Below are 22,305 nucleotides of genomic sequence, written 5' to 3'. Positions count from 1 at the left end.
AAGAATACTTTAATTTAAATTTGTACATTAACTTAGTAAATAAAAAATTTAAGAGGTAAAGTACAAAAGTAGAATAAATTTAATCTTAATTATTTACATCATCTTATCGTTGTCGGATTGGAGCATATAGAAAGTTTGCCTAGAGAGAAGGAAGGAGTTAATTAAAAGTAGACTAAGTAGCAATTAGTGGTGGTTGTGACCCTGCATCCAGACTAATCGCCATTAATTTAACGAGACGAAATCCGTGATAACAGAGATCTCGTTGCATATCCTCCGTTCTTTTCAAAAGCGACGGCTGTGATGAGTCCGTCAGTCCATGATTGCTACCAAACAACGGTCGTCGTTCCCCACCGCTCGCTCTGTGGTGGCACGTAACGTATTAATTTTTACAAAGGAACAAAATTTAATTATGACCTAATCTTAGAATAAGATAGGGAATAATAATAATAATAATAATAATAATAATAATAATGCTTGCAATCGATGAAATTAATAAACTTTGGTCAAAACATTGAAAGCGATAGAAGAAGGTGGGTGGCCTGTCTGATAATAACGTGCAAGGGGGAGCAAGATTATAAATGTCCCATTTGTCAACAGTAAAGTTATTAATACCAGCAACTATTATCAATTACACCTCTTAAGAGATTAAATAGAGACACAAATTTATATATATATATATTAATTTATTTATATATTTAATTTTGTCGCTTTTGGGGGTGACTCAGCTTTTGATGAGCTCCGTGCTGCATAAAGCAGCGGCCATGTGGCACAAAGGAGGCTCGTATCGCAACGAAATCGGACGGCGGAGAGAGCGCGCGCTTGGTCGAGTTGTTGGGCTTTGGGCGGGCCGTATCTGCCATCACTGTGGGCTCCAAAAGCAACGCGAAGCACGTGCCAGAGGTATACACGTGTCGCCCCCGAGGTAGGTTACTTCCTTGTATATTTTTGACACTTTTTTAAAAGGCTCAAGCAATCAAGCATGTGTAGGATTTATATCTTAATTAGGATTTAGGAGGGCCAATAAGGAGACATTTACCATCTTAACTACTGGCTTCCAGCTTCCCCAGTTATTACCTCCTGTACCACTTAGAGCTAAAGCCTTAGATTAAGGAGAGAACTTAGTCTCTAAAACCGTGGGATTGGGCCCACCGTTTTAAGTTAATCCGAAAAAACAAAACATAAAAACTACCAAATGATGCAGGGTGTAAAATGCAAAGTTTTATTTTACAAATATGAACGAATTGTAAGTGGTGATTTGCAAAAATACCGAGTTAGTCCGATCCAACCCGTTCACCATGACGAGTCGGTGTGAAACGAGTCTCCTCACCAGCCCTCGCCTCCTCCTCTATCTCTTCCCACTTCCCAATCCCACCCACCGGACCGCCGATCTCCACCAATTAGAGATATACTTATACCTATTCCTCCCTCGGCTCCCCTTATCCGACCCTTTATCCGACCCCTTATCCTCTTACAGATGGACGACACCGACGACGACGCTCGATATCCTCCCAATCCCTATCCGCCCAAACACCGATATCTCCCCCAGCGAAACCCTAAGTTTCATCCTTCCCAATTCCTCCGCCCTTTCCACGATGAACACGACAACAACCCTATCGACCTCGATTCCGACGGCGAGGAAGAGGAAGAGGAGGAGGAGGAAGAGGAGGAGGAGGAGGAGGAGGAGGAGGTGGAGGAAGAAGAGGAGGAAATAGAACGCGGCGCCGATCGCAATCGCCGATACCACACAATCAACCGCGACCATGACGACGACGACGATGATGACGACGTGGAGGACGAGAACAACGGCGGTGATTCTGAGGAGAGCCGCGGGAAGAGGCGGCGGCTCGATAAGTTCGCGCTAGGGTTCGAATTCGCCCCTCGCGTGGTTCCCCCCGCCGCAACGGCAACGCCGGTGAATCTCCGTAGCTCCCCGGCCGCCGATTGGTCGGAGGAGTCGACCTTCGCGCTTCTAGAAGCGTGGGGGGACAGATTCGTCCAGAACGGGAGGAAGAATATCCGATCAGAGCAGTGGAGCGAGGTGGCACTTAGGGTTTGCCAGGGGTCGAAGGCTTCGCGATCTGAAGCCCAGTGCCGGAACCGACTCGATACGCTCAAGAAGAAGTACAAGAAGGAGAAGGCGAGGTTGATGGATCCGAATTCCATCTCGAGCGGGAGTGATTGGGTTTACTTCAAAAGGATGGATTCTTTGATGTCTTCACCATCTCGGTTGCCACAGGCCCAGGTGCAGCAGCAGATGCCGCGTCTTCCTTGTGGCGTCGATGCCGGGGAGTACGTTTTTGCCAGCTCAAACGCCTACTTTGATGGTAATGATGAGATGCGCGATAGTCCTGGGGACACCGCGTCAGATGAGGACGATGAGGAAGATGAGGATGGTGATCAGTCGGATGGGATGCCACCACCCCGAAGGGAGAAGGTGTTAGGCGGGTCGGGGTCATCCTTCGGGGTGCTGGCAGATTCGATTCGGAAATTTGGGGAGATATACGAGAAGATGGAGAGTAGTAAGAGGCAGCAGATGGCAGAGCTGGAGAGGATAAGGAAGGATTTGCAAAGGGACTTGGAGGTGCAGAAGAGGCAGATTTTGGAGAGGGCACAAGCAGAGATAGCAAAGATAAGGGAGGAGGAGGGGGAGGAAGAAGATGAGAGAACAGATGATGATGATGACGATGATGGTGATGATGGGATGGATGCTTCTGTAGAGAATTTGAGCGGGTAAGGTATGATCAGTTCAATCTTATTTGCTTTGATTTTGCACTCTTTTAGCATATAGTATCAGTGATCTTTCTGACATTTCTGTCTATTTAGGATTTTCTTGAGGTTATTGAGTAGGACTGCTGAAATAAGTTAATGTTTTCAACAGTAGTGCAAATATTGATTCTTATTGTGGCTGCTTTCCATCACCTATTTGTTACCAATAGGCAACATACATACAGGGATTAGCTTTCTGCACTATGCAATAGTTTTAATTATATTGTTGTTGTTTTTTACCACCTATGGCTTATGGGTTATCAACCTTGAGATTCACGTAGAAGGACCTAGACTTATGTACATACAATAACTTTATTTGTTATTAATAGCATAGTTTCATGATTGGCCATCTTGAAGAATTCTATTAGAAGGCTATATGTGAAGAAAGCCGTAGTACTTCTATTATAGAAATATAGACCAAAATGTCGGATATTAGAATGAATTACAATGTCATATTGGTTTATCTGTTGTGATTTTGGTCAGGGAGATCATTCTTACAACTAAGTTTAGCTTATGGAAAAAGAGTATATTTCTAAAGACTGACGATGCATTCATGGTGATTGCAGTTTCATGCTATGGGTCAGATATCTTAGTAATAGGTAGACTTGGCTTAGATCCTGGATTTCTAAAGCTGTTACAACTTACAAGTATGTGGAATGCTCCAAGGTTACTGAGATGTCATTTCATAGTTTGTATATAAAACAAAAGCTGTGATTATTGATTAGGATCTAGGATTGACTTCTTAGCTTTTCTTCCCTTAGAGTTCTATATAGCTTCAAGCTACTTGTTACAAACCTTCTATTTTTCCAGGGCTTGTGGAAAAATTATTCCTATAGATTTATGTGTATTTCATGCATATCTAATATGTTACAAATGATTTTTAAAGTCAATTGTCCATTGCTGAAATTACTCTTCCCCAGTAGGTTAAGGTGAAGTCTAGGGTCTCTCATAGAACATAGTGGATTATGCTTGGGGGTCATGTTACAGATACTCATAATGAGGGTATTCCTGACAAACATTTTTTAAATCTTGGTGCTATCCAAGTTCAACTTCCATTTTGTTTGGCCAAATGAGTAAGAAAGTTTTTAAAAAGTCAGCAATTTAAGGAAATAAAAACATGGAAAAGAAATTTTTTACAAACATTTGGTTATATTGTTTGAGGCTTTCCATACCAGTTTATCAGACTTAAATGTATTGAAACAATACAAATATGAACATCTGAAATAAAACATGTTTGCAGGCATTTTTGAGTTAAATATGTATACTACCATCAGAACTAAGGCTATGAAATTCTGCCTATTGTGGACTTCATTTATTATATGCTGTTTATGAAATTATGTCCAGTTGAAATGTTAAACTAAATTCTAATCCTCTAGGGGTTGGTTACTTGACCTATTATAAACTCAAAATAGAATTCTTTCAGGGAACTTGAGAACTTATGTGGCTCATTGGCAGTCAGTATGTTAAAGATGTTGATCTTATGGTTTACATGACCAAACCAAGTTAAATGCCTAATTCTACGATTGAGAGGAAAATCTTAAATTAATCTACATATGTCTTAGTCCTCTTGTGCATGCTTAGTGGTCCATCCTTCAGGATTGGTATGCATCCAAAAAGGAGGAGGATTGTTTGGGTTGGATCTTAACATCAGACATAAAGCTTTCTTTAACGTGAATTCTTACAGGAGAAAAAGTCTTGGGCCGAATCAGTTGATTGAGATACAAGATGATCAGTTAATTGAGATACAAGATGTTTCATCATTGTACAAATGCTTAATTACCCTTAAATTAAAAAGCTTTTAGGAAATTTAACCAAAAGTTGATACAGTAAATACACATGTTCCTTATTTATCTTATCTCATTAAGCTTTTCACCTAGGAATGACTGACTTGTTAAAGAATATTTAATCTTTGGAAGCTGTATAGCTCACCTGAGTTGGAATAACTGGATGATTTTCTACAGTATGTTTAGTAACCATTAATTAATACAATGCAATAAGTCCAATAATCTTTATCCAAAAATGTCTTCTTTACAAGGAAGGTTGCCAAGGAAGATCTCTTAGATATTACTACATCAATATTTTCTTTTCACTTCTTATATCCTTTAGTTATTTCTTGTGCTTGAGCTAGTTTATTACTATAACATTCCCATGTTCTTTACATCATTTTCCTTCGACATTTTGGAAGTAGCTTGCTATTTCGTCAAAATAGAATTGAAATTTCCTTAGGTGGCCATTGATCTTCAATGCAATCTTTTTTAAGAAAATTACGTTATATCTTAACTTAATTTTGAATAAGAATTATGTCTGAATATTCCAGAGAACTACTTTATTTTAGCCTTTTAATCAACCTCTTTCTTAAGTTTGAATCCTTTTATCTTGCTCAACATCATACTTGATGTTAGAACTTCGAATTGGTCACCCATAAATCCATAATCCACGATAATGGCTGATATTTACCATAGGAATCATACATATGATAGAGTATAGTACTTGCATATGTTTATCAATGAAAATCTAGGGTCATTGAACATTCCTGCTAGTTTAGCTTGTACTTGCATATATTTTGCAGTTATTCAGATCAGGACAAGAGTCTAAATTGAATCATATATATTTTAGCTCCAGCTTGTACTTACTTGTTCAGTATCACTTCTTGTATGATCATTGAACCAATTTTCTTCTTTTAAGTTTTACAAGCACATCTCAGAAGGCACCACACGGAGCTAGCATTTTAGCTTGATTGACAATTGCATTTGGAGCTTATCATAATCGTTCATGGCAACTCCGGTGGAAGTGTCACCATGCTCTGCATTGATATAATCTCTATGATCTGGAGTTGTTAAAAGATATTACTTATCTGCCCATTGATCTAACAGTAGAGATTATTTAGCTGTTTATTAATTTATTCCTTTTGAGAAGAGTTATTTGGCTGTTTAATTGATTTAGTGACATCATGCTCATATTCTGTCGACTAAATTCAGATTAGTAGGTGACTCTCGTTGAGGCATTGCTTTTATTCCAAATTTTGATCTGAGGATATTTGTATTGTAATGATTTTTGCAGGAACTTGATGGGGCTGACAGCTTTCACGATGATAATTGAGCCAATGTCAATTTGATTGTTGAGCCTCAACGATGCAGGCACAAATTGAACTCGACTTCTAGCACACTTGGAGATTGTAGAAGCCTTGTATTTGTCTTTAGTAGTAGGTAAACATATATAAAAACGATTTAACTTAATGTGATTTGCCTGACTTCTATGTCAATCTATGTTATTCTAAAATAGTGTTGTTTGTGGTTTTCTTTTTCTCCATGGTAGAGCTGTTTGGACTTGGAAACAGAAAGTTGACTAAAAACATCCTACAACATGAATAGCTTCTTTTATCCCCCGAAATGTGAAAATTAATGATGTATTACTTTAATCGGCACCGTTCGAATTTAAATTCAGAAAGTCTCATAGTACAACACGGACCTCTTTAACACCATCCTATATTGCTACAATACGGCTCTTGCTTCTTGCAGTTGGATCTGCGTATTTTTTTATGTTAGAACTTTGTTGCAGCCCATCCAACGCGGAAATGCTACTAGAGTTCTTGAAGGCATAGAACCTGATAGGAGGCTGCTAGCCCTAGCCTGTGCCTGTGCCTGTGCCTGTGCCTGTGCTTGTGGAGTCTGGCTTTGCAAATAAAAAATATGCTGAACTGTTCATCCAGAAAAGAGAAGAAGATAGCAACTTGTCATAATAATGACCGCATATCTAATAATATTTTTTTTTTTTTAAAAAACAAAGAATACTAGCCGAGACAGCACAAAATCCATGCACCTTGCTGGGCGGTGTTTGCCAGTCTTCGTGCAGAAAACTAACAGTAAAACTAGATGAATGAGCATTTTTATGTTTTCTTCTTTTCGTTATTCTTCTTTCTTTTAGCTTCCATCTGCAATTTCATGTTCCCAAAGAAATTTTAAACGGGTTCCAACCCACTTCCTCTCACCAAAAAAACAACGAAAATAGAGAGACAGGGAAAAGGAGAAGGATGGGTATTTGCAGCAGCAACAAGAATATTTACAAAGAACTATACATGCAAAATTTTGTTTACAATACCTCAGTTTTCCTCCTTTTCTTTCTAGAGGGAAAACTGCAAGCTACAAATAGCACCCTATAACCCACAAAACTGTAGTTCTTCAGAAAAAAGACAAGGGACTTACTAAACTGTTACCTCAGTTTACAAATGTAGATACAAATTTACATGTACTGAGCCAGCCATTGCTTGCACATGTCAAGGACAGGTAGCGCATTTGCATGTAATGCCTGCACAATTATCACAAGGATATAAGAATTACAGAGCATAAAATATAATCACTAACTTGGATGAAATAAAATCCACCATTCTATCTAGAATACTAGTGTTCAAGCTATGTATGATGATAATAACTTGCTTTTGCTTCTCATAGAAAGCAACACAACATGGAATCCCTGCAGTGTAAACTTCCTGTTTCTTCCACTCTCATGGAGAAAAGATTCTGCTTCCTGCCAGAGCAACTATAATAATTAATAAGTTCCTTTCTCCATTTCTTGGATTCCTCAAGTGGCAAGTGAATTCCTACTAATTTATTCTGGTGAAACTTCACAGTTTTGTTTAAAATGAAATGTTGGTATGGGTAGTCATCGATCAAATTCCAAATAGTAGTGGAATTGAAATATGAAGTACGCAATTAGGATGTATGTCTCAATAATGTTAACATAGTTGTAACAGAAATAACACAACCTGGTGGGCAACATATTGAACATCTGCTACACTTCCACTGCGAGATGCTATTTGAAAGGCACTTTTCAGACGACCACATACAACGCAAGCCAAAACTTTCCTTTAGACATAAAAGAATAAGAATTAGCAAGAAATGCCATCTAGAGAGAAATGTTAAATATAGCAAGCTATTACTAGCATTTACCATTCAACAGATTCTTTGGAATAACCATAGTAAATTAAAAAGCAATACTCGGTGCATCATCTTTGAACCAAACACATCCTTCTAGACAGATGTTACTTATTTCAGCAATCAAGACTAGCACTTTTGCAAGTCGACATGGGAAAAATGAGTAGTGTGGCATCTATTCTACAGTATAGGGCTAAGAGAGAAAAGGATATGCGAGTGTATGATAATAAGACCTACTATCTCACAAACTAGAACACTCATGCAATGCATAGGAGAGAAAAAAGTGAGTTCCAATTGGGATACAAGTGGCTCCAAGACAGGAGGTTTGCATGCTATAAGTCAGCTTCAAGCAACAGGAAATTTTAAAGAAGTCCAAAAAATGTGTGCAAGAAAGATAATGTCTGTGTGTGTGTTGAATTATTATGAGAAGCCTTTGCATTGAAATTCAAACTGATTAGAGCAAATTGCAGGGAGTAGATTAGTATTTACTGCGAGCAGTTATATATTAAGGTAAATAAATTCAAAAGTTAATTAAACTTTGGAGCATCTTAATGATGCTCCTTTTTGAGGTTCATATACAGTAAAAGGAAAATAAAAGCTACAAAGGAGAATAGACAAAGATCCACTTGCACTTGCTTGACAATGGCGCACCATTTTAGGCTTTACAGAACTTTTAATTGTCAATCGCGTAATCAATAAAAGGCAATATAGCAGGAGCCCAGCCAAAGAAGAAAGTGGTACACGTCTAAAGAGATAATTGGAAAATGCATATATGATGCAATTGAAATGAAACACAACAAGCATATATGCATATATGTATAAAGGAAGCTTGAGATAGTACATGCTTCAACTTAGTAGAGTATAAGAAAAGGTGCATATAAATTTGAGGGGAAGCGTATATCCTAGACAGTTAGTTAATATGCTGAGATGCAAGCTTACTAAGCAACTTTTCATTCTAAACATGTAAATAAATCTAAGTAATTGGGAGTACTGTGGCGATTCTTTTCATTCATATATGATAAAATATGTTGACTCCTTATTCACTTAAACTAACATAGACAAGAGCAATACACCATTGAACCAGATCTGTGAACTTCACTATAGATTAATCAGTATCAACAGAAAACACATTCAAAAAACCAATAATTGTTCATTAAAATATTCTAGGATTTTAATACCAGATCTACAACGTTGCTTATGCAAATGCAGTGCTGTGGTTTTATTTCACACATATCTTAGCATAACACAAATGTTCCATTAAATATCTCTATTATTCAGTAACTGCTTCATGTTAATTCTTGCAAGGAAAAGATGGAAATGCATTATGATATAAACAGCCTTGTCCATCCCGTGGTGTTGCATGCTAGTTCCTAATTGGTGTTAGTTCGGAAAGCAACAATAATTAGTACTCTCTGCAAGAAATTTATCACAGCATAACACTTAAATGTATCTCCTTTAAGAAAGCATAGTAAATTGATACCTGTGGCTGCTGATTAACATGTCTATCAGACGGTCAGGTCGTTCTTTGTGTCTATTAGCATATACATTAATTGCAGCGCCTAGCACCTATTTGAAAGTACCAATTTTAAATAATAAGCATTCATCGTATCAGATCATCATATAAGATATTATAAAAAATGAATAGCTGTATATAATTATGACAGCATCTATTTTCATTTTCATGTTGCAACAGATGAACACATTACTTACTAAAACATATTTTAGGATCTCAATTGCTGGTGCAATGAGACTCAAGGAAACAAGCTTACCAATTATTAAATGCTTAAGTTAGTGTCACTGAATTGAATTTCACAACAGCATAATCTCATCCAGAAAAAAAAATATACTAAGAAATAAGAGGCAAATTTGTGTTTCCTTTTCGATGTGAGACAATTATTACTAATTTAACGTCCAGTAATGATGATCAATGCTACTAAGAAAATTCCCATTACTATTGAGATGGGGAAAAAAGTATTGATGCAAGTACTTTCTGGTCCCAGTAGAAGTTCAATTACCATGAGAACTATCTAGTAGATGTTAGTTGAATACCAAAATTTTCCAAAATTATTATCCAATTTATTTTTTACTTTTTTGTCAGAGTCGATGTAATAACAAGAATATTTCTAGTACAACATATAAAAATCGCTGAAAAAAAAAATCTTTTACAGGCTTCTGTATCACTCCTGCAAGCACTGGTACCTAGATAACAGAAGGAGATAAATCTAAGTACCATCTGGGTCCTACAATAACCTTTCAAAGGAGAAATTTCGGAATGTTAAAAGAGAAAGAAAAGTTTAGTCATATGATTGTTATCTTTGCCATAACAAAAAGGCAAACTATAAGTGTAGGGAGAACCATATTATGGGTATCTGTATTGTTTTAATCTTTTAAGTTTTAACTTTTAAATTTCAACGGCCTTAACATCTATTCACGTTTAAGATCCAGATCCAGATTCTGTTTCTTATCTAACAGAGAAAAGCTGATTCAATATTTTGTAACAATATAGTGAATGCCTAGGTACAGTCACGAGTACCAACTTTAGAGACCAGAGGCATAGAATCAATTATGGTTTTCCACAACTCTAAATAATTGAAAACTAATAATCTCTACCTGATCCCAGTCATCAGCTTCTATTGTCCCTTTTATGTTCTTCAACAACTCTGTTAGCTGACCACCTTTTTTCCTTTCTGCAAGTGAAGCTGCTACAGCAGCATAGATATCAACAGCTGTAAAAAAATATAGAGATTTCATCCAATTAATGCCGGTACATACTGCCAGACATACTATAACTGGAAAAACATAACACAAACCATGTAGGAGCAAACATCAAAAACTAAGATTGCAATGATAGCAGATGAAGATGATGACAGCAAATACCTGGGAGGTTGAACTCATAAATAACTCGGAAAGCCAGGTCAAAATACTTTTCAGCAAGGGTTTCAGCGACCACACACCTTCTCCTGTAAATCAGTTGAAGGCATCTGTAGTTAGCAAGAAAGGAGAACAAGATTCTTGATCTTAGTTTCAAAACTATACATCCATCTAGCAGCACTGTATGCGCACTAATATGTAATAACAAAACTGAAGCATTCAGGGACTATCTGGAAGCTCTAGACAGAAAATTAATATGGAACTGTACATGCTCTAATATCTCTCAATATCACATCTGATATCTTATATAAGTATGAAAGTTTGCACCAAGGAAAAGGAAAAAAGATTCACTCCTATGAGTGACATATATTGTACCAATTATGTAATGCAAGGTAAATTTCATTATGAGCAAGTACATAGTCGATGAATCATAAGTCATAAGAGTGTTGGAAGTTGGAGCACTATTAGTGCTAAATTGCCACATCTGAATAAAAAGTAAAAGCCTTTCAGTAGAAGGAAGATCCTTGTTGATACAATAGACTACACAAAATATTAAGGGAACTTCTCTTTTACCTATACATACCTGAAAGTATCAGGATCACTTGGATTTCCAAAAAGGGAGTGTTTCCATTGAGGTCCATCTGTATTATTCAGGGATCGCACTACATCCACCTACAAAGTTTCAAATGGTTTAAGATTGATCACAAGGCCAAAGAATACAATTATCACTGTTAGTAGAGAAGACAAGATCAAAGCCATTTAGCTAAGATGTGGTAATAACACCACATATCAAATATCAATTAAAGAACATGAGTCTAGATGTCAACCATTTGTAAGGGCATCACATCTGTGATTTCCCACTAATAACATCACATGTATCAGAATCAACATATGCGATCAGTTCAGTCCTTCAGTTCAAGACTTCAAATAACCATGGCAAGCAATTGTTGTCAATTTATCTATTGAATCAGATCAATATTGTAGGTCTATTAACTAAGTTCTCTTTCTAATTTTATATTACTACAAGAGATAAAATGGTGGAGTATATAAAATCTAGATTCAATCAGATAATACTCTATTCCGCCCAACCACTTAACACAAATGGTTGAGATCCTACCTCCCCGACCAAGAGGATGGGGGTTCAAATGCAAGGACAAATTGTGCTGACTGCACTGGAGCTGGCCCTTTTCTATGAGAGTTGACCCAATTGTCCAAATTATTAGAGAATGGTGACCCCATTGTCAAAACCTATATGGCTATTCAATTATCAAAAAGAAAAAAAATAAAAGAGATAAGATATAAATAATATCTATTACTTATTACAAACTTCTTCTCTTTATAGTATAACATTAGTTGTCAAATAAAATAAATCACAGCATATATTAGTTGCTGACTTGCATATTACCTGAGGTTTATTGTTTCTCCAATAGATAAAAACTTATATATACTCCAAAATCGAAACAACCAGTTTTATAAATAAGTTTCCTGCTTCTAAATCTTTGTATAGGTAACAAATTTGTGTTCAATTAAAGAAATGTTTTGCCAAAATTGATAACAAAATAAAACAGGACAATAATAAGTAAAGCTATCAAATTTGCAAAACAGATCAGGCATAATGTGTTAGTGTAAACAAGTAAAAAAATCACTTAGAAATCCATAAGCTCCAAATGTTTTTGGGAGTTTTATGAAACTTGAAAAGAAATATTGCATTATTGTGACATGTCACCTATTGAAACACTGTCACCATTAATGATGACAGACACTCACCTGAATAGATACCCTTGCTGAGAACTTCACGATCATTTCTTCAGTTAACTTTTCCGAAGCACTTTTTCCACGAACTGTTTTTGACACCAACTTAGTGGCCTCAATTGTCTTGTGTCGTGCTGATAATGCTTCCTCAAAATGCATCTACGATGATCAAGCAGAATGGACAAAATAAAAAGCATGCATATTTGCAGGAATATACAGCATAAAACCATTAGCAAGTTGTAATGAAATTTACATAAAAATGTTTAACCTGACATAGACAATTGCTTATAAGATAATGAGATCACACAATTTAAAATTTAATTAATTTGCTGGGTGTATTACATTTTACATTATGTGTGTGCATACACTACCTCCTATACAATCACTTTTCTCATTAAAGGCAACCTGATATCTTCTTCATATTACTTACTTTTACTAATTACAATTATTACAAGATGGAAATTCAAGTTTTGTCCACAGCCTTTTTACACTGTTAACTCACGGACTGATCTACAAGCTTAAGTTGTTATAGAAAACTAATTTTTATATATTTTATATTCTAATACTCACTTTAACTTCTAGTAAACTTGACTTAAATGAGTCCAGGTCATATATTTCCAATGGCTCAAACTCAGGACTTCTGTTTTGATACTATGTTAACAATTATTAAAAGCTTCAATCCTTTTAAAAAAATATTTTTTATATTTTATATTCTAACATGCACTAAAGAATAAATTTTATATACAATTTACTGCTCCAACTATATACATAAATGTACTGACATGTATGTCATATCTGTAAGCATGGATTTATGAGCTCGGGCAGCACAGTCCTTTCTGAAAGGCACGCACTACGCCGGCACGGAAACAAGAGTCTGAACCAGATTTAATATAAAGCACACCAAGTTGTGTCAGCACCATATAGTGCCACGTAACACCAAGGTTTTAAACGATAGACGTACAAGGGATTATGTAGCCCCTAAGCACTAGGCGGATGCTTAGGCAAGTGCCCATAATTCAAGACAATAAAAAAAAAGAACAAGTAATAATTAGAAAATAAGATAAAATTAGTACGTACAATCTAAACAATATATTAATACATTCTTGTTTAGAACAATAGTTGGCTATTAAAATCCATTAGCTCATTGATATCACTGTTTTGAAAAGCGGAAAAGGCGGCCGTCATGGCGGGGCGATGCACCGGCCACCCCGCCATGTAGAAAGGTGTCGGCAAAAGGCGGCCAAGCGCCTTGGCAAGCTGCCTAGGCGCTATATAGCGCTAGGCGGGCCGCCTGGCCCGACTTGGCGGGCTAGCGCTTCAGCCCGCCAAGTCGAGATGCGGTTATTAGTGAGCGGGTCGGATTTTATAGCGGACCGGGTTTAATAAAACTAACCAATATAAAAAAACCAAACACTATGTTAATCTCTCATTCTCTCTCTCTCTCTCTTTCTCTCTCTCTCTCTCTCTCTCTCTCTCTCTCGCTGCACATCTCTCACCGACAAACCCTAGAACTAGCTCTTCCATAGCCGACGGTAGCGAAAGGCGGCGACCACAGCGAAGGCGGCAAGCGGTTGACGGCATCAGGCAACAACGTGCGATGCTCTCTCTTCCACTCTCTCTTAGTTAGTCTCTCCCACAAGGGTACTCATCTCTCCTCTCTCTCCCTCTTTCTCTCACTCTCTCAGTCTCTCTCAGTTTCTCTCACTCTCTCCCATTATGAATCAATGGGTTTACTGTTTTCTTTTCCCGAGCTTAAATATTCCCAATTTTTCCTAACTTATTTTTTCAATTACTCTTAATCTGCTATAATATATAGTTATAGGAATTAATTAGAAATTTAGAGGAGTTAATTGCTAATTGCTTTATGAATTATTGAATTAAGATTACAGAGAAGGAATTTTTTTTCAATGTCATGCATTATTAATTGGGGGAATTACTAATTGCCTGCTATTTAAGTATATAATTTCTGATTAGAGGATTTTGAAATGTGATTCATGTGAATAAACTAGAGTTAGTAAACAGATATCTCAGTTATTTAGTTATCACTAATAAGCAATTAGCCAATGTGAAAATGTTATTTAGTGTTTTGGTTTAGTGCACTATTAAAATTTCTGTATATACTATATTTATTTATTTATTTATATTAAAAATGCTAGACCGCCTTGTCATCCGCCTTGTCGCCCGCCTTCCACCTAGGCGCTAGGCGGTGGGGTGGCTGCCCGCCACCCACGGCCGCTTTTTAAAACATTGATTGATATATATGATAATTTTAATTTTTAGAGTCAATCTACATATTAAAATATAATAAAAGATGTTAAGATGGACACCTAGCAAGAACCTAAGCAGCGCCTAATTATATTCTATCTAAGCGGAAGTCTAGACGTTAAGGCGGAAGTTTTTTAAAACAATGCGCAACACATATCATGTTGACATGTTGTCCTCAGGGAATGTGCTGACAGCACATAAAACAGTCAGTAAGTTCATGTATCTTAAGCTTGTGCTTTCATATATATGGGAAAAGCCAACTACTCCCTAGAAGTAACTAGAGATATAACTAATATGATGCATAGAATAGACAGGAAACCTATTCGTAAGGAAAAAGAATTACACTTCATTGCTGTAATGGGATCATGGTGAGGAAGAACAAGAAAAGAAAGTACCAAAGCATCACTTAGATGTTCTATCAAATCAATCTGACAAAACTACAAGGATTTTGGTCTCATTTCTATAGCATAACATCAACAGTCCTAAGACATGAATCTCAAAATTACACTGATCAAGTTGGTTGTTCCTCTAGTAAGAAGATTATATTGTTGGATATCGAACTTCAGATCCACATTGTTCAAAATGCTTCGCATATCTCTAGTACTTGCATATTCAGACTCAAGTAAGTGAGAGTATCAATCATAATCAAAAGAGGTTTAAAAGTCTCTCATTTATCAATCGCTTGATAAAAGGTGGGACATCTTTGAAGTAGTTCAAAATTTTCTACTTGTCAACCTTTCATGTTTTATATGACAATGAGTGATGGGATTCTGGGATCGTCAATTCAAATGTCTAGAATAGTTTGTCCACTATGGTGGATCTCTATTCTATTCTCTCTCTGAATATGCTCCACAATAGAGGTGTAGCGATGCTCCAGTAAAAGAGATGAAATGTCAAGAAAATACTTGTCGAAAATCCAGAATGGACATAAGTACAAGATATCGCATATTTATTGACCATAATGTCCAAGAGCAGCATATATCTGCATGACGAAAAACTGAACACCACTACATTACCTCTGCAATCAAGTTCAAAACACAGGAAGCTTATGGGAAAGCAAAAGGATAAATAAATGAAGGAAGTTGACCGATGTAAAATATGAAGGTGAAAATACACCAGGTATACTAATAAACAATCAATACAACATGGATGGGTCTGCATGTGCAAAATAGGGTAAACCATTTGATGGTAAGAAGAGAAAAAGTCTTGCCATTATAGATTTAGAAGTTATACCTTTGCATGTTCCAAATGCTTTATAGCTTCCTCTTGTGAAGAAGAATTCATAAATAACTGTATACAACAAAGACCAGCAGCAACATGGTCTCCTTTGATAACCTGGACCATTGTGTTTCTATTAGACACTCGCAATTGATGCTAAAGCAGACAAGTCTCAGAACTGAATTCATGGCACTGTACAATAACTAAGAACGTTAATGTGGAAAAGATTAACTCATTCACAGGATAAACAAGGAGAGCTGAAGAAATGTTCTGATATGAGATGGTTTTAAAGGAGACAGATCATGGTCACAGAACAAAAAGAGATTCTAAATTTCCATTAACTTTTTCTCTTCATATTTGCAACATTCAAGAACATATTTAATTGAACATTTGGAAGTCCAGATTTGTTTGCCCATTTAAAAGTACTACTAAATAATATAAAGCAAATAAAAATATAAGAAGAAATGTATTATGGCTAATACCACGTATGGTGAAACTCTACATCACCCAAATCAACAGGATTTTCAGAAGAAAATAACTTGACATAAAATGTGCATTCTATTGATTACCATAAGTTGAAGCAATATAAAAAGAAATAACTCATTCCATGTGCCATGAGATGGATAAGTCCAAAAAATGAACTTTCATTTAATATTCTCTAGCGACATGAATCTCTAGTTCAAGTCAGGAGAAATCAGACAAAAGAAGGCAAAATGAAATGAGGATGAACAAAGAAAGATGCATATAAGGATTACAATAATTAAAAGATGGATACAAGGTTTGGAGAGATGATAAAGTACCAGAAATTTGTAGAGATAATTAAAATGGCGATGCGTTTCACAGTAGTTGCATATACGGGTAAGAGCAGCATTTATGAACTGGCTCACTGTCACATCTTGTGATGACAATGATGCAATTCTATTTGATATGATGTTCTCCAAAACAGCCATAGCCCCATAACCAACACACAGATCACATAAATCATCAATTGTCCCATAATCATTTGCCAAAGGATCAGACCGTTGAGGTGATGATGAAGGTGGTGCTGCCGATTCTGCAGATGGCTGAGGGGATGGGAAGAATAGTGAGCAAGCATCACCATAATGGCCATGCTTGAACATGAATACAAGCACTTGTGGACGAGCATACTGCAAATTATAAACATAGATAGTGTTAGACATTTGTTAAAAGAAAACCTAATGGCAAGTAAGATCGCATGCTAAATAACACTACCACAAACAGAAACACAAGTTATATAACAAAAACTAGAGAAGAGAAGCAAACATGTCATAGACTAGCAGAGCTCCACAAATACGTGCCAGTGGCACACAGGGGAATGCTATAAAGATGGTGTCAAAGCATGGTACGTGTCACTGGCATGGTCATCATTGCATAATAGAACTATGAGGAAAAAATTATAAGACATGCAACTATTTTATCTCTAATATTTTGGTTGTCATTCTATTCTTTTCATGTCTAAGTGACTTTAACTGCCTTAATGTGCTTGTTGTCATGTATCTGTGAATCACACTCCAAAGCAAGGGAACTTCCTCGATCCCAAGCAAAGAGGCAAAAGGATCACAAAAGCATATGGCACGATAAGCAGTGGGGTAGGATGCACTTTGGAACATTATCTCAGGATAGCAAAAGGGGGGAATTTGTAAATAAGATGATCTGAGAAAATGATTCATATAGCCAATTGCAAATAGTCGGGAGCCATGTGACAGCTTGGTTGTGGTTGTTGCCTTGCTGGCAAAGCTCAAGCAAGAAAGGGCTTGGCTTAAAATCTACAGTACTAGTTACTCAGTAGGAAGATTTGATTCATTGATGAGGCAAAAGTTGGACGCCCAATGAGGGCAACCTACCACAAGTCTAGACCACATCTTATGAATGTAAAGAAAAATCTAGAATATTTAATTATTCCCTTTCAAGAAACTAGAAATCTCGAACAATTCAATTTGCAACTTACTTCTTGTAAGTAGTGAATACATTCGGCATATCGAACATTGTCAAGGTTGCTGCAAGGACCATCTTCAAAGTCTGAACTAGATGATACGGAACGACTATCAGTAGATTCTCGAAACTGCCTGGATCTCTCAGAACGTGGGAACGTAGATGGCATATATAAAACATTAAGGTATGCATCCGCAGATAGAGAATCATCTAAAATTGTTGGTGCACTTCTTGCCAAGTGCTCATACCTGCACATGAAGTTTCAAATTGCATACGTAAATGACAAAATTTCACTTCGATAATGGAAAAGAAGGTTGAACTAGCAAATGCGGAAAGGCAATACCCTAGACATGCTTCCTCTGGAAATATCACAGTTACTTCTTCATGGGATAGACAATGTATCAAAGACGGACAGGAAAGATAATATATAATAATTATAAGTTGCTAAGAATTTAGACAGGATAATATTACTAGCTAAAGAATGGATGCAGAATTATGGATTAAACCTGCAGATATATAATAGGTTAGAGGTAAAATAGAACAATGAAAATACATATACAAATTAGTGCTGACGCTGATGATGTAACTTCCCCAAGAGTCATTATTGATCCTTGGAATGCTCGCTAGGATGTCATATCTTGTGAGAATTTCGAGCCTGAAGATTAAAATCCTAACCAGTCAATTTGAAGTTCATTTCTTTTTCCTTAGATTCAAATCCCTAAAATATCATAATGTAGTCTAATGGAAAGATACTATTTTCCATCAGCTCCAGTTGAATAATTTGGCTATCAAGATGACTTTCTTCCTCATCAGATCTAATGCTTTCGACCTTTCTGTAGATGTTTTATAATGGTGGGACGGTCTCATGATATCTAAGCTACGTTTGTTGTCAGAATCAGAAAGAAATTTTCTTGCATAGAAACAAAAGATAGTGAAAAATATCATGTGATTATTTGACAATACAGTTGTTAGATCAGAATTTATAGTTGTTTGACACATTAAATGCCAGTGGATGATGATCAACTAATCAGAACAAATCCCTGCTTCAACAGTCACAGTAGAATTTGTACAGAAAAACTGACGACCAAAATGTGATTATCCAGGACATTTTACCTTGTCTCTGAAATTCACAGTGCACTTGTTTCAGGACATAGGAAATTTCTCCCCAATTTGATTGCAGAATATATTAGCCTCAAAAGCTCAATTTCAAACAAATTAACCTACTGTTTCTTGTTATCATATTAGCATTCATACAGAAAAAAAAAATTGAAAGTAATTCACTTACAAGGAACGGACAGCTGAAACATCAACTGGGGGACCCCCTTCTACAGTATTAATAATATCGAGAATAACAGGTACAGTGTCGTCCTTAAATAACTGAAGAGCTTGCCTGCATACCATCAAAAGGCAGTTAATTTTCATTCTAAAAGTAAAAATAACCAACAGAATTTGGTTATACTGAGTTCCATTCACCTAGACTTTAACAGAAGTCATATCTAATCTACTTGGGATCAGCTTTAGCCACTACCTATCCATAGGGGTATAAATGAGCCGAGCCTGAGCAAGCCGGATCTAACTCAGGCTCGGCTCGAAATTAATTTCAAGCCTAGTTTATTGTTTAGGCTCAGCTCGACTCAAATCAAGCCAAGCCAGCCCGAGCCAGAGCTCGAGTCCAAACCTGATTAGAGGAGGAGGTTGGATGAGGAGGTCGAAGGAGTAGGAGGAAAGCAGTTGCTTTTAATAAATACTCCTTCAGTTGGTGAGATGTGCAATTGGAAAAGACAACTTATAGGGATCCAAGCATTAAATATACATTCTATTTCTACCCTCTAGCAAAAAAATAAATAAAAATCAATTGAAAGGATTGATGTGATAGCATCTGCCCCATAGTCTACTGCTGCCAGTCCCTGACACCTCTTTGAATCATTGCATCCCAAATTTAACCATGCGGCTACCAATATTAAGCCAAGAGGTCCGAGTCATCTTCCTCCTCAGTATAGTCGTTGGCTTCCAACTACCGCCAAGAGATGCAGTTTGTGATCATCAATGGCAATGAGGAGAGTCGCAAGCCCTTCTTCTCTGCCTCCGCCTCCATCGTCATGGTGCTGGTCGACGCTGTGGCGTCCCCATCGTGCCCTACCTCGTTCGCGATCCCACCGCCTAGTCCGTTGCATGGCACGCCCAGGATCCATTGAACTGGCCGTGGACCGGCCGTGCTGCGACCGGCGAGGTGTACGAGGATAGGTGGGTGGCACGTGTGTTTTGTGGGGTGGGGTTAGAGGTAGATGGGACACTAATGTAGACTTGTAGATGGAGAGAAGGGAGAGATGTTTAGACATTTTCATCTTTTTAGGAGTGTAAACGAACTTATCAAGCCAGCTTGGCTAGAAATTCAAATCGAGCCTCAATTATGTGCTCAGGCTCGGCTCAGCTTGAGCCAAGCCAAGTCGAGCCCGAGCCACTCGTTTATTTTGACACCCCTACCTATCCAAAGCCAAGGTTCACCCAAGTGTATCAAATTTGAAGGCAATCTCAAGAACCATTGAATGTCATAATCTAATTCCCGGCTCCTGTCAACATTATTTCTTCCAGAAGTTCCTAACCTGCAAGAATTTTGTGTACTTCCAATACCACCTCTATTCATCTCTGAAATCTCAATGTCAATCCTCTTTAGCCTAAGGCTCATATTTCTGACAATTCAAAACGGCATTCCCTAACTTCATCTACAAAAAGAATCTCAGTTTTCCTATGTATAAATGTTCTAATCCCGACCTCTCATTCTGTACATTAAATTAACATTGTAATCCTGGCTATTGTTATGCATTTCTTCTTTCTTTTAACCACCCAACCCAACAGTAAATTATACAAGATCAGGAATTGAATTAGACTGGAGCCGTATAAGTGTCTATGGCACAAACTTAACCTCTTTTAGGCCTTGTTTGAACGCTGATTAAGAGACTCTTATTTTCGATTAAGGAACATTACTCTAGATTTGTAACCAAACATCAAATTATCTCTACTCTAGATTAAAAATATTGTTCATACTAGTTTGAATTTTATTCCACATATAAGCCCAATGATTAGACTCAAGTTGTTTCACATGTCGTATAAAAGATTCTCTCTTCACTCCTCCCACTCACCTATCTCGTTTAAAACATATGATTAAAATTGAATGGGAACTTTTGATTTGAACAGGAAAATGGGCTAAAGTAGTTTTTCTCATCATTTAGAATGACTTAGGCCTAAAGTGACTTTACTTGTTTACACTTGACAAGACCAAACAGCAGAACCAATCATTTTGTACCTAAGAACCTGCATTAAATAATTACAGGCAAGCATTGCTTACCTATAAAGCTTACATAGAGGTAAGCATATGATCATATATACAGGCATTTTACATATACACCTTGCTGATATATATGCAAGCATTATGTACCTATAAGCAGGCATTGCATATGTATAAGTCCGCATTGTAAAACAAGGCTCATAAAATGGATATATCTTTTATGTGAAGATTAATTTTACTAATATTATTTCAGTGTACTAGATCCATCAACTCCAAAGGGTATTCTGGTTAATTTATATGAGATATCCTCAATTTTCACTCCTTAAACTAGAATAAGGAATACTTTAATTTGAATTTATATGTCAAATCAAATGTAATTCTCACTACCAAGAGTATTTGCATCAATTCAAAGACAAGCAGTTCCCACTTCTTATTTCTACTTTTATCTCAACTTTATGCCCTATCAAAAGTAATTATTAAACCACTATCTTAGTTTACAACCAAATACCATGTTTCCCTAGTCTAAATTTGAGGCACAATTTTAAGAGTGAGAAATGAGAATAACTAAACTATATTTCCGTTAACCAGCAACGAAATGCCACCTTAAGTGACAACATACTTCTACTTCTAAAGTAAAACATATTTGTTTCATTGTTGGAAGTACCTTTATTGAGTGTAAAGTAAAATATGCGGTTCACCTACTTGAATTTGACACGAGCTTGAGCGTAATGTTCCATCCGAATCAACGCATGACCCCATGCATTCCAAACAGGAAAAGCATCAATCTGAAAATTGAACATCACTAATCACATTAAATAATCGGCAAAAAGATTAAAAATCAATTTTGTGGATGCCAGGTTTTGTTCCCTGGGTATTTTTATGACTACCTTGCACTTTTTACAAGTGTAAACAGCCATGCTGTACCGTTCATCCAGAATTAGTCTGTCACGAAGACGGGCTGAAGATTCTTTATTAGCAATGTCATCAAGAGAAGCAGTAATTCCTGAACCCAGTAGACTCTGAAGAAGTTCTGCACGTCCTAGCCATACATCTACTTCTGCCAGAAGCTCAGACAGTTCATCCAAGTACTGACTACCAGTGCTACTGCCAGTGTCTGCAGATGTATCATCTGCATCTCTACTTCTCTCAGAATTGCTTAACAAGTCACTAGCACCAGCAAGTTTTCTTAACCGAGTTTTTGCATAAGTCAACGCCTGAAGATGCACATTACAATTATGTCAAGTCCCATTTAACCAAATAGTA

At 36.9% G+C, this 22,305-nt stretch overlaps 2 protein-coding genes across 3 annotated transcripts in view; one reads left to right on the top strand and one right to left on the bottom strand.

The window, feature by feature from the left end:
- Nucleotides 1-1,326: 1,326 nt before the first annotated feature.
- LOC140769913 (uncharacterized) lies at nt 1,327-6,045 on the top strand. 2 transcript variants are annotated; one of them, XM_073110810.1, is made up of 2 exons: nt 1,327-2,730; nt 5,827-6,045. In XM_073110810.1, exons 1-2 carry the CDS (start codon nt 1,475-1,477, stop codon nt 5,879-5,881), a joined length of 1,311 nt encoding a protein of 436 aa, XP_072966911.1. In that variant the 5' UTR covers nt 1,327-1,474; the 3' UTR covers nt 5,882-6,045. The 2 variants fall into 2 exon arrangements, with proteins under 2 accessions (XP_072966911.1, XP_072966912.1); XM_073110811.1 differs by having other exon boundaries at nt 1,329-2,735.
- A 728-nt stretch (nt 6,046-6,773) lies between these two features.
- The window catches only part of LOC140769912 (uncharacterized), a 33,085-nt gene continuing 17,553 nt past the window's right edge, over nt 6,774-22,305 (bottom strand). The window contains exons 24-36 of the mRNA XM_073110809.1: nt 21,930-22,256; nt 21,745-21,827; nt 19,042-19,146; nt 17,773-18,004; nt 16,604-16,951; nt 15,819-15,920; nt 12,336-12,479; nt 11,152-11,240; nt 10,575-10,657; nt 10,308-10,423; nt 9,178-9,263; nt 7,529-7,628; nt 6,774-7,071 (exon numbers count right to left, since the gene is read on the bottom strand). Coding sequence (XP_072966910.1) covers nt 7,006-7,071; nt 7,529-7,628; nt 9,178-9,263; nt 10,308-10,423; nt 10,575-10,657; nt 11,152-11,240; nt 12,336-12,479; nt 15,819-15,920; nt 16,604-16,951; nt 17,773-18,004; nt 19,042-19,146; nt 21,745-21,827; nt 21,930-22,256 — 1,881 coding nt within the window. The 3' untranslated portion in view covers nt 6,774-7,005. The remainder of the gene's footprint in view (nt 7,072-7,528; nt 7,629-9,177; nt 9,264-10,307; nt 10,424-10,574; nt 10,658-11,151; nt 11,241-12,335; nt 12,480-15,818; nt 15,921-16,603; nt 16,952-17,772; nt 18,005-19,041; nt 19,147-21,744; nt 21,828-21,929; nt 22,257-22,305) is intronic.

This window comes from Typha angustifolia, chromosome 11 (genome assembly GCF_048772165.1).
Source record: "Typha angustifolia cultivar Huaian chromosome 11, ASM4877216v1, whole genome shotgun sequence".
NCBI classification, from domain to species: Eukaryota; Viridiplantae; Streptophyta; class Magnoliopsida; order Poales; family Typhaceae; genus Typha; species Typha angustifolia.
Note: the sequence above shows the minus strand (reverse complement) of the source record. Positions and strands in the feature narration are given on the sequence as shown.

Bases quoted from the DNA above. Each gene is read 5' to 3' on its own strand.
- LOC140769913 (XM_073110810.1), top strand. From the start codon at position 1,475: ATGGACGACACCGACGACGACGCTCGATATCCTCCCAATCCCTATCCG. The intron at 2,731-5,826 runs GTAAGGTATGAT...TGATTTTTGCAG, and splicing joins TCTGTAGAGAATTTGAGCGG to GAACTTGATGGGGCTGACAG.